The sequence below is a fragment of the Salvia splendens genome, chromosome 21 (genome assembly GCF_004379255.2).
Source record: "Salvia splendens isolate huo1 chromosome 21, SspV2, whole genome shotgun sequence".
Lineage (NCBI taxonomy): Eukaryota > Viridiplantae > Streptophyta > Magnoliopsida > Lamiales > Lamiaceae > Salvia > Salvia splendens.
Genome location: NC_056052.1, coordinates 4,348,775 through 4,362,181, shown reverse-complemented (window position 1 = coordinate 4,362,181; position 13,407 = coordinate 4,348,775). Strand labels below are relative to the sequence as shown.

General features: G+C 36.1%; 1 protein-coding gene across 1 annotated transcript; it reads right to left on the bottom strand.

Annotated features, from left to right (window-relative positions):
- Window positions 1–1,555: 1,555 nt before the first annotated feature.
- On the bottom strand, window positions 1,556–4,846 carry LOC121783200 (nodulation protein H-like). The gene is made up of 6 exons (XM_042181199.1): window positions 4,406–4,846; window positions 3,415–3,632; window positions 3,071–3,329; window positions 2,673–2,852; window positions 2,424–2,579; window positions 1,556–1,942 (listed from the first exon to the last, which is right to left on the bottom strand). The coding sequence occupies exons 1-6, from the start codon at window positions 4,433–4,435 to the stop codon at window positions 1,769–1,771; spliced, it is 1,017 nt and encodes a 338-aa protein (XP_042037133.1). The 5' UTR covers window positions 4,436–4,846; the 3' UTR covers window positions 1,556–1,768.
- Between the last annotated feature and the right edge of the window lie 8,561 nt (window positions 4,847–13,407).

The window sequence follows — 13,407 nt, the reverse complement described above, 5'->3', positions numbered from 1 at the left end:
TTGTTGTGTTGTGTTTCATCCATTCTTTGCTACTCTGTCTTTATATAGAGAAATGACTAAATTTTCCCTCCACATTCTAACCTATAGCTGCATATTTAAACTGTGTTTAATGCGTTAATGTATGTTGCGCTATACGCCGCTTTGTAGTACTAGTATTATTTAAGATTATATTTGTACTAATGAAAAATTTGATAGTAGAATTTAAACCTTATTGATTTCTAGGCTCTCTCTCTCTCTCTCTCTCACACACACACACACACACTCAATGCTTTCAGTAAATTAAATTAGTACTTTCGTTCATAAATGGGCTGCTGCCCCAAATTTGCAACATATGAATTCTGATAAAAAGAATTTAATTTAAGGTGGGAGTTGGAGTACTTTCACTTTTGTAGGTTGGCGGCTAGCGATGTGAAATCTTTTATTGTTTTAATGTTTTCATTAGTTTATGTTTTCATATTTAATAAAACCGAAAGAATCTTGAAGTGCACTCTGCATTGAGAACTTAGAAATACGCATGGTCATGTTCCTCAGATCGAGTGATGAAAAAATCTTTCATTTTATTTGAGTTAGCGCATATATAATGAAATTAAACACGTCAAATTTGCAAGTGATGTAATTTGGCAAGGGGATAGTTTAATGAGCGCACTCATATACACACTCTTGTGCACGGCCTGTGTGCCGTGTGCGGGTCCCATGCCCGTACTCAGTGCAAACCCCAGTCGGACCAGACCCGATATCGTCATTTCTTCTAAATAATACTCCCTCCGTCCGCGAATAGGAGTCCTGTTTTGCTATTTTAGTCCGTCCATAAATAGGAGTCTCGGTTCACTTTTACCAAAATGGTAATAGGGTCTCACCTTCCACTAACCCATTCCACTCACATTTCATTTAAAATTAATATATACAAGTGGGACTCATATTCCATTAACTTTTTTCTACTCATTTTTCTTAACATTTCTTAATACCTATACTGCCAAGAAATAGGACTCCTAATGGCGGACGGAGGGAGTAACTTTTATAGATTGATACAATCCCTTTTATTAAGAACAATTGTCACTTGTAATTGGAAATGAGAAAACAAATCCGAGCGAAGAACAAGAAACCGAGGGTTCAAGCCACAAGCCCACAACGTTACGTCACGATCTCCACCCGACAACGTACTATGTGCTCGGCGTACGGAGCTGGGTGTTTTCAGTCAGCCGTTGTGTGGTGTCCGCAGAAGATGGGTGCAACAAGGTTATGCTATAAAAGTATAGATTTATGCAATTTTATCTTTTTGTCAGAAAACCGACGATTTTCCTAAAAAAAATTGTCACATGCGTTATCCCTTAGTGGTTCAGATGCAACGATTACTTACTGTACAGCTGTACAACAACCAGTGTGGAGAGACAAAAGGCCTTATAAGGGCAAAAGCTATCCACACTTATATAGATGAAGAGACGGGATTATCACCAAATCGAAATGAGGCAAGATTTAAGAGAACGCAAAACAATAGCAATAGAGGATTGTGCCTAGATAAAAATGCACAGATGAAATCAATTGATGGCGCTGTAGGTTGGCTTCACATCTATGTCTATGCACAAATCACAGACCTATACATCCTATGTGCCTTAGAAAATAATGAAGTTAAGGAAAATAAATACAAAGAGGAAACACAAAGAAAGTGATAAAGAAAAAGAGAAAAGGCTTAGAACAATTGGATTGATCACCAGCAAAAAATGTGATACTCTCCTACAATACATCAGTTTCAAATGAATGGAATCTAACTCTAATTACTGTAGTCAGTGCTGAGGAAGCTTTCGTATACTGTTCCTCGTAGAGTCTTGTCGATGTCATCCCAATTCTTGATATGCTTCGACAATGATCCTCGATGTATCTTCACTTGCCGGCTGCTTAAATCCATTTCCGGTAGCCCAAGAAATCTTTGAACATCCATCAGTTTCTGTAGCAGATCAATAAATTATAAACTCCACCAAAAAAAGTTCATCAATCCAACTTATTTTTCGTAATCCTATAAATAACAATCAATACATAGAAATAAATAAAGAAAGCACCTTCAAATGAAGAAAGGGAAGAAAGGATAGACACAATAAAGCAAGATGAAAACTTTATTTCCATTATTAAAATGCACAACTTAGGAACTAATTCTAAATAATCAGACCCTAACTAAACATAAAATCTCTACAATATGGTAATCAAGAAATTAAATGTATATATATGAACAACATTATATTTGTCTACTAAAACTCTGGACTCAATAACTACTAACAAAGATAAAAAGATTACGATTAAGTGTTTATCACGAATTCTGCTGTATAAAAATTGAAACGAATAAGCACAGCAGATAAGCGAGCAAACTCTACACTTTATGGACAAATAGCAGTAAAAATAAAGCTTTCTTAGGAAGATCGAAAGCAACTCACGGTTCGATTCATTATGAGATCTTCATAATATAAAATCATATGCCTTGTGCTGCTGAAATACTCTATCGCCTCCAAGACCATATTCTCCATGGTCTTTAAATCCTTTACTAACGATGTTGCGTTGATTTCTGGTTTATATTTGGACAGAGCCTCAGCCTACAATAAGCAGATCAAAGGATTAGACCCCACAAGCACATACCGTTAGTTAGATGGGAGTTGAACGACGGAAGTTGCACCGTACGTGCATACCTCCTCATGTGAGTGCACGTGAGACTTGTGCGTCCCATTTAGGAGTTTGGCATAGCGGTCATAAGAATTGGCAAGAACAGAAACCATCCGCCTAAGAAGATTTCTCCGGAAAAGGAATAATACAGAAACACCTCTGTCGTTGAAGTAATCTGCAATTTCCTTATGGTACTGCATCAACCCCTGCATCAATAGTGAAGTAAAAGTTAAATATGTTACACAAGATGAAGCCTCGAAAGCAAAGCACTCAGGAAATATTTTTACAGCCACATGAATCCAAATTGCTGAGCTAAACTATATGAAACGACATCCTGAAAACATGCACAATCTTTACTTAAGGTATTCCTGCCATAAATTGATAATGGCTCCTCGCTTGAAAGTTGAAAGCATTCGTCTCTCACCTGGTTAAGCATCCACTTGAAGCCAACTGCAGCTGAGCATTCATTTTTGGAAGCACTTGTGAGCAAGTCCAAATTGTAAACTCTATCCAGAGTCCAGATGATTGAAGAAGCATTGCTTCTTCTTTCTTTAACAGAAAATATCTCCCCGTTTGAGCTTACATTCGTGTGGTTGTTCAGCAATGTCTCAAACCATCCGCTTCCAGATCTTTGCATCGATAGAATAGCAAAAAGCCGCACTGGATTATTAGCACATTCAGCCCTGAGATAAAATTGGAGAAGATTCACATCTTATTATAAATTCCGAACTACCAGAGCTTATTTGAAATATAAGTGTGGATACTAGCCTGCTAAATGAAGTGGGCTTCGGGTAGTGCCAGATTGGAGTTTGAGGCCTACTAATGGCGCTATCAAGACATTGCCTCTGACTAACTTCGATGTCACGGTACTTTGTTTGTTTTAAACATACTGAACAGATATAAATACCACAGGCCATAGCAAATACTAAAACTAGCATCCTCATCGAAGCTGGAGATTTCTTGGGAGGTTTTATGATTATGGAATCCTGTCATTAGCAGAAGGAAGGGTGAGTGTAACAATACACAAACAACATTGTTCCACAACAAAATTTGAGTTCAAATGCAAGTTCGAAACATTAAAGTTCACATTTTTCTGAGACTTAAGAAGAGATGTCAAATACTCCTACAATCTCACCTTCACCTCTCCCTACCATCTCCCAATAAATCCATCATACTATAAATCAATATGTAATTTCAAGTGACTATGAGTAAATCAGTCCATTGAAATAATCACACAAATTCTATAAGATGAAAAAAAAATGAGATAAACTTACCATAAAGCTACACTTCTTATGAAAAAGAGGAGCATTATGAGCATACTCCTTCAGTTTTCTCTTCTTTTGCTTCATTATACTATAAATATCATTTTAAATGCAGTAAACACAAATACAGGTAGAAAGAAAATCAACCATATTCAACAAGAATGAAAACAAGTTGAAAGAGAAAACACTTCAATCTCATTTCAGGCACCACAAAAATTCTAAATTTCAAGCAAGATTTCTCAGAAGCCAACTAAACAAAAACCTAAAACCTAACCTTCATTGATACTAGCCAAAGATAAAAGCTCAAAACCTCTTTTTAGTAACAACCTTTACTATCTATTGAACACTCAAAGCTTCAATTTCTGAAACATGAGCAAGAAAAAGACAGAAAATCTCAAATTTGATCAACCAAATTTCAATACACTACTTCAACTCGAATAAATCCCACTAAAAGGGGGGAAAGGCACAAAAACCAAAATAAGGAACCAAAATTTAACCTTTGTGAAAAGACAGATTTCTTCGGCCATAGTAACTAGCTCCCAAGAATGAAGAAAAACCAAAAGGGTTCTTCTGAAATTAGCTCAAATCTCTTCAGCTACTCCTCCACTAGTTCCAAGAACACATTTTTATATTCTCTTGAACAATGCAATGCATATATAGATATTACCAAGAACAGAATTCAAGGGTACTCGACTTGAGTCGGAGGCAGAATTAGAAGGGGAGAGCGGTGAAGCTCCTCCTCGTTAAAAAACAAAAACAATAATGACAAACAGCTGGTGGCGCTCATCCCGCTGCTACTATTTCTTTCCTATTCTGCTCTGTATAATTTATTTAAAACATGAAATCTGAGTTGTGTCTGAATTTTGATGTGTGGGAATTACATTTTTGACAAATTTCAGTTAAATGTCGAAGAAGGGCATCTCTCATTTCATTAAAAACAGTAATTACAAGAGTGGGATTTGAGGCGTGCAATGGCTGGCGCAGACAAAGCTTGATGTCATCCGCAACGCATCCCTTAGCCGTCTCTTATCTCGTCCCGGAGAGACGAGATGGATAAGAGACGGCGTTGCAGCCTTCTGTCTCCATCCCATCTCGGAGAAACGCTCGTCCCGGAGGGACAGCTCGCGAGACGTCTCGCCACGCGCGTTGGCAACGTGGCGGGCTCCGGTTCGTCCGTGACGCCCACTCGCGGTCGTTTTTATCCGAAAAATGTTTTTTTTTTATTTTTTTTTAAATTCAGGAAAAATTCAAAAAATTAAAAAAAAAATCCCAAAAAATATACTAGCCGTTTATAGGCATTTTTTGCAAATTTTTTTAAAAAAATTATTTTTTTTAAGCCTTCAATCACTTCTATAAATATCAAATCATTCCCACAAATTAATCCACCATAAAAAATATGTTTTTTTATTTAAATTATGTATTTTTAATTTTTTAAGGATTTTATTATTGAGGTTTTTAATTTTTTTAGAATTTTAAGTTGTAATTTTATTTATTTAATGAAGTGTGTTTTTTTTAATTGAATTTATTGGAAATAAAAATAAAAAATTAAATTGAATGAATATTTAAGGGATGAGATTGTTAAGAAACAGATAAAAGATGGAGGATTGCAGATGTTGTCTCTTAGTTAAGAGATGGAGTAAAAAAACAACGGGGCACATGAATAGTTAAGAGATAAGAGCATCTGCAACGGTGAGCAGGACGTCGTCCGTCCATCCGTGCCAGCGGCACGGAGACGTCGTCCATCGCTGCGCTCGCGCCGCTGGCACGGCGCTGCTCGATGCATCTAGCACGTCCGTGCCAGTGAGCAGGTGACGTGGCCGGCGCTGATTGGGCAACGGCATAGCCATTGCATTTGAATTGTTTTTTTAAAAAATCGTTTTTTAATTAAAAAAATGATTAAAAATAAAATATATATATTTTCCCACTTCCCAAAAAAATATATTCGTTTTCTACCGTTTTCTAACCACTTTTAATATTTTTTTAATTTTTTTCCCCCCAAAATACACATTTTCATCTATAAATACCCCCACTTTCACACCAAAAAATTTACACCAAACTACACAATTCTCATCTACATTCTCTCATTTCCATTCTCATCTACATTCTCTCATCTTCATTCTCAATCTTTCTTCCACTCCTACAACATAACAATATCCGGCGACGGCGATCACCCCCGGGCTCCCACGGTTGGAACCCCGAGTGGTTCAGTTCACAATTGTTTCCCAGTCCGCAAACGGAATTTTCGGCCCCTCCTCAAACCCAAAGTTCGGGAGTTCTGAGTGGCTACCGGCCTTACCCGATTGACGACCAAGATGCCCCCGAAGGGCTATACGGGTGGACACCCGAGCCTAGAGCGAGGTAGACCGCCCCCTCCCAAACTCCGACTCCTCCTACTCGCGGTGTCCGCACACCGTACACTCCGGCGGAGATGGAGCAATTGTTCAAGGTGTTCTTGTCAATCTCCGAAGATCCGGAGGTTGGCACGAACCAATCCGGCAATCACTATTGGTGGCACATCTGTCGCCGGTACAATGAAACCAGCCGGCGGGAACAATCGAGCGCAACGAGAGTATGGTGCGCAACACCATCTACCAAGCCAACGAAGAAATCCAAAAGTTCGAGGGGTATTACCTCCAAGAAGAGCGGTCGGCGGGGAGTGGCCGGAGCGAGGTCGATGTCTTCACTGCCGCGATGAACACCTACCAATCCATGAACTACAAGCCGTTGAAGTACCTCAACATTTGGCAGGAGACGCGGTTGCATCCGAAGTATAGGGGAGACGTAACATCCTCCTCTAGCGGCTCCTCCAAATGGTCAAGGTCGGTATCCCTATCCGACGCCGGCTTCGAAGACGTGAGTAGCCCCGACGCCGGCCCGAGCGATTCCCAACGCCGACCGCAAGGAAGGAAGAAGGCGGCGGCCAACCGCCGTCGCGCTGCGACTCCATCAGGCGATGCTCTCCCGAACCCGCTCCCGTGCCCTATGCTCCACCTCCACCCCCACCAACTCGTTGTGGGGGATTTTGGCCCAATTCAATATGGTCGATAGGTCAACTATGACCCTTGCGCAACTTCGATCGCACGAGGTCATGATATTGGGCCTCCAAAAATAATTGGGGGTAGTGCCACCAGATGAATAGTATTCCACGAGGATATTTTTAGCTTTAATTATGTAATTTTTAATTTTTAGTATTTTAATTATGTAATTTTTAATTTTTAGGATTTTAATTATGTAATTTTTAATTTTTAGGATTTTAATTATGTAATTTTTATTTTTTAGGATTTTAATTATGTCTTTTTTATTTTATTTGTAATTTGTAATATTATTTCGGTTTTTTAATGAATTTTAATATTATGGAAATGTTTTTATTTAAATTGAATAATAGAATGGTGGGATCCTTGTGCTCGTCCTTGTGGAAGAGCACAGCTGTGGTGTTGTGCTCTTGTCTAAGAGCAGGCAGAAAAATTGGGGTCGGGCCCACAACCGTGCTTGTTGGCAAGAGCACGGTTGTGGGTGCTCTAAGACGGTTAAGAGACAGCGTTGCGGATTGCCTGATGCTTTTTCCACAACTCATTAGGCAAGAATTGTCCTATTGGAGTATGTATAATTTGTGATTTATTGATTATGGAAAAGATGAAGTCATTTTTGGTAATATTCTAATTGGACTTCAAATTTTTAATATTGAGCAAAAATCTTCCAACTTTTAGTTTTCGGAGATGGAATTGTGAGGTGTAGCATTTATGGACCTTGACTCATTACTCATAAATACAGTAATTTGCACCGAAGCGGTGTGGTCTTTTTTATCAATGTAGAAAAAGAAAAGTTTGACATTCACAATATGTCTCGAAAATTTCAGTCTCATCCTTATTTTTCAGACGTCAGTTTTTCTCCAATTTTATTTTTATTTTCAGCCTCAAATTTATTATGCAATCATCATTTATTAAAAAGGAAAAATCACTTCATATTACTTCAATATAAAAAATTACATTAATTTAAATCTAAAATTACATCCTCCTTCTCAGTTAAAAAAACATATTTCTTAATTAGCACATAATTTTAGGAATTATTAGTTAATATATTTAATTGAACAAAGTTAAGGTAGGTATAATATTAAATAGAGAGAAAAAAGTTAAATATTTAACTATAGATAGATAAATTAGTTGGGTGTATTAATTAGAAAGAAAAATTTTAAAAATAATAATGTGTCATCTTATTTTGGACAAACTAAAAAAAGTGTGTCATCTTAATTGGTACGGAGAGAGTATATTTTGACTTCCAATTTTTCCTGAGCTCCTTGATCATCTTGGTCGTCCGGCGGAGGCGTTCAACTTCGGGCAAATGGGAAGTGTCGATAGCAACCGGCTTCGTCGAATCTTTCCTCGACATAATCCAAGTTTTCGGATTGTACGGATCTCACCCTATCCCTATTGTGTATGCATATGGCACGAACTCTGTTTGAGCTCTTTCATTTATTTTCGACAAATTTAAAGATAGACCAAAAATTGGCAGTGTGAAAAGAGAGAGTGAAGGGGTGAAAAATGAGAAGGATATAGGAGTCTTTATATGGGTTGTTCGGTTTGCAAGATTGTATCTCGAGATTAAATATGTAATGTATTTGGTTCATGAGAATGAATCTCACAATTCAATGCTAAATGGATAATTATGGAAAAATTAGTTATAGCCAACCCTCTCAACTAAAATAGTCTCACAACTCAATCTTAGATAATATCTTGATATTATTTTATCTATGAACCTAACACCACCATAGAAAATTAGTACTCCCTCCATCCCATAAGAGCATCTCCAAGGAGGGAAGCTATATAGAAAAGTATATCATATATTTACCTTCTTAAAAAATGAAATATATCATTCTAAAAAGTAACATATTCCAAAGCAAAAAGGTATATAAAAAGGTAAATTAATTCTTTTAAATAATAATCATACAAAATGCATTAAAAAACACAAAGTGTAATACCTTTTCAAATACATTTCCACTTGGAGAATGATGTTTCATGAAAAGAAGGTAAATATGGTAGTTATAAGATTTTACCTTTCTATTAATGGAGAGGTAAAGATACCTCTTCAAAAGGGAAAAAGATATAATACCTTCTCAAATACCTTTCCCCTTGGAGAATGATTTTTCATGAAAAAAGGTAAATATGGTAGTTATATTAGTTTACCTCTCCATTTACCCCTCCCTTTGGAGATGCTCTAATAGATGACACGCTTTGGAAATGACAAGGGATTTTAGGAGATGTTGTTTTGTGTGTTAGGTGGAAAGTGAAAATAATATATTTATATTAATGTGAGAGAGCTTTTTTCCAAAAAATGAAATGTGGCATCTTTTGTGGACAAACTAAAAAGGAAAATGTGACATCTATTATGGGACGAATGGAGTAATATTTATCAAATTAATTAAAAAAACAAAGAAAAGGAATTGATATCGCGGCCGTAAAAACCGCGGCCGGCAATTCAGCTCTGAGGGAGGCAGGTAGTCGGCTGGCTACATGGTTTGTGAGAATCTGCAATGCAGCCCCATCGGGCAGCCGCCCTGAACGGGCTGCATTGTGAATGCCCTTAACTTTCTTTTAATTTTATTATTTTTCGTTGTTTAAGATATTTTTAGTAAAATGCAAGTAGGATTTTAAAGTGATAGTACTTATTCCTTCATTATGTTTGTTTTCTTATTCTTTTAATAATTAGTGTAATCGAATTTAAGCATGACCGTATTAAATTTGAGCAGTTCGATATCATTGATTCTGTCTCCCCTACTTAAAAAGCCTATCTATGATTCTTGTAGAATTTTATATGGATGATCATTTAAATTATTTGACTCCAATTAATATACTACTCCTTTAATAATAATAATAATCGTGGCATTTTAATAACACTAATAATCAACTAATAATTTGTCTGTTCCCAACATGTAACCCTTTCAAATTTGAATACTATGGATTCACTTCTACACAATGTGCATACATACCTAAGTCCATGAACCATTCTTTTATTTTGGCTAAGAGTAATGAATGTAAACGAACTATTGTTTTACTTTGGCCAAAAATAATGAATGAGATATTCAAACTTTCAATTAATACATTATTTGAATGATAATTACAATTCATGTTTAATTTTAATTGTCATCAATCATTAATGTACATTATAAGTGAATCATACAAGCCTATAATTTTGAAGCATTTATGTATATATACGTTAGTTAAAACATCTCTATATTAATAAATTATTACTTTGTCATTTATAGATTATTTCTCTAAATTAATAAAATTCTATGGTCACAAGTCACAACAATTAGTCAATTACTTTATAAGGGTTTTACTATATTCTGAACCGAGCAACGAGTAATTACCAACTTACCATTACGATTTTCGGCATTGCTAAGAAACAATTTAAGTACTATAGTATGTAATATGTTGTATGTTTTTATATTTAATAAAGATTTAATTAATTTTATATACATAAACTATCTTAATACTAGATTTTATCCAAATTTAACTGTATTTATAGTGGTATGCAGACAACTCCCCTACATGTCACGTTTCTAATTCAATTGTATGAGGTCTTAGGTTAACAATCAAGTTGTCTCCTACATGTCACGTTCTTAATTCATATTTCAACACTTGCAAAATTTGAACATAGTGCTATACTATGCTTAGACCAACTTCGACAACTATGTTTTGATGGTTGCTTTCAAATTGTCATGCACGACAACTTATTAACTTTTTTCAACACTACAACTACAAATAATGCACGTTTGCATAATGTATGTTTTCCAACTAAGGTCAAGTGAATTATTAAACATGAATCAAGAGGTTTAAGGCGCACATATGTCGTTGAAAATATTTGAGAAGCCATTATATTACAAGTCTTTGCCTTGGTTACATGTGCAGATCTTGTATCTTGTCTTATATAGAGATTCTGTGAAAAATGGAGAATGAAATTGATAAATCTCCATTGAAGGAGAATGAAAGAAATGAAGACAAAATGAAGATGGAAACCGTCGACAGAGAAAGGAGAGAAAAGGAGAATTTTTCATTAATGGACTACATTTTGGAAAAGTTAACTACACTTTACACTAAAAAGCCTTATATATAGGCTGAAACTAACTAATAAAAAGCCTAATAAAATGCTAAACTAACTAATTAAAAGCTAACTAATTACATTTTATTTTTATATTTCAACACACCCCCTCAAGATGGAAGCACAAACAAATGCTACCATCTTGAAAAAAAACATCAAACTAAGAAGAAAACTACGAACAACTACGATTTATTCTAACTCCAAGTCAAGAGAAAAGCATCTTGAGCATTTGCAAACCACGAGATTGATCTCCTTGTTCAGGTTGGCAACCGCCTCGGGAAAGGTTGATGGGATAAAAGCTCCTGGTAAACTTGCTACTCCTTTTGAGAAAACAAATATGGCAGCTTAGTTGCAGAACTTGTTGATCCCAATGAAGGTGTTCATCCTTTCCAAAAGTGGATAGACAATTATTCCTCTGATCTCTTGGAAACATTGAGTCTATCTTTAACTGGGGAAGCTTGAAATAGAGTTCTTTCTAGCCCAGCCACTTGCGCAGTAAATTGTTGTTCCACTTTCTAAAGAGCACAACCCAACTACAACAGGAACTTCTTTTAATATGAGCAACCAAAATGGAAGCGAGTCCTCTGCTAAAAGAAGCCAACTCCCAAACTGCAACAACATCAACCTCCTAGACAAGCACTTGATACTTATGGACGAGGAAATATGCCTCAGTAGCAGCCAAAGCATCTTGGAAAACAACTCCATCACTTCATCAACAATCATCATCAACAACAAATTTGATTACCAACCAAATATTCACCAATTGCAATCACCAAATATTCAACAATAACAACAACCAAATATTCACCAATTGTTGCAATCACCAATTGCAACTTCCAATCCCCCACCCAACGCAAGACCATCAACAGCCACAAAGGTCTTGCAGTTGCAACCATATTTGTGAACAAAGCATCACTATTCATCCACCAAATCCATTCCACAAGGATCTCCAATTCAACAACACACACACCAACACCAAATATCCTTTCCTCCTCACCCAAACATCCACGAACCGAACCGAACCGAACAATCCAACATACAAATCCAACCGAACAATCGGTGAACAACAAAAAAACATCCGACATACAATCGGAAAACTAGAGACAAATCTGAAAACATATTTAGATTCAACAACAAATTTGAGAAAACATATTCTCAAAACGAAAACACTCAACCGAATACAATCGGAGAGATACAAACTTGGATCATACAAATCCAATGAACAAATGATAGAGAAAATCAGAGCATACAACTCCATACTTCAACATACAACACCAAACATGAACAATCGGAATTAAAAAAAATCAATTGAGATCAGAGGATATAGAAATCACCGATCTGGAGTACATCGGCGGTGCGAAATCTCCATAGACTTGCGGATTGTGTAATTCTGAAACAACGAGGAGTAAATGGAGGCCTCGGAGTTGATATGATAGTAACGGATTACTCCGAGAGAAACACACCGGCGAAGCATCGGTGGTGGCGAGGGCGGACGATGCTTAGATCAGTACACAAAATTCGTCATCCCAACTCGCGTATAAAGTTCGCGCTCGATCGTTGCTGGATTCTACATTTTCAGAATATAGAAAAACTAAAAAAAAACTTAGCTCCAAGGAAAACGAAGTGGAGATTCAAAAAAATGGAAGAGATAGAGGTAATCAGAGGCGCACAGCGGATTTGCGCTCTGATACCATGTGAAAAATGGAGAATGAAATTGATAAATCTCCATTGAAGGAGAATGAAAGAAATGAAGGCAAAATGAAGATGGAAACCGTCGACAGATGGAAAGGAGAGAAAAATGAGAGTTTTTCATTAATGGACTACATTTTGGAAAAATTAACTACACTTTACACTAAAAAGCCTTATATATAGGCTGAAACTAACTAATAAAAAGCCTAATAAAATGCTAAACTAACTAATTAAAAGCTAACTAATTACATTTATTTTTATATTTCAACAGATTCACTACACCTTTATCTATCTTTAAGCATTTTGTTCTTCACTTTCAACCACACCTCTTCAAGTCCACCTTTATCTATCTTTAAGCATTTTGTTCTTCACTTTCAACCACACCTCTTCAAGTCCAAGAACTTTGGCAAGAAATATACCAGTCAAGATATATGCAAGTTGATCATCTCATCTAATGTATAATAATTATACAATCCCTACTTCCACAATTTCTTTAATAAAATGTCTATCTATCTCAATATGTTTAATTGGTTCGATTATGTTGAATCAGGTTCTCGAAACATTTCATTTTTAGTTCCGTATGTTTATTAACAAAAGTTGAACTAGATTATGCCAATTAGAAGCTTGACACACTAAAAACATACTAATATTTTCTTTTGCTTATTTATCTGCATTTCCTGGCGACCTAATTTGTTTTCAGAAACTAATTTGATTC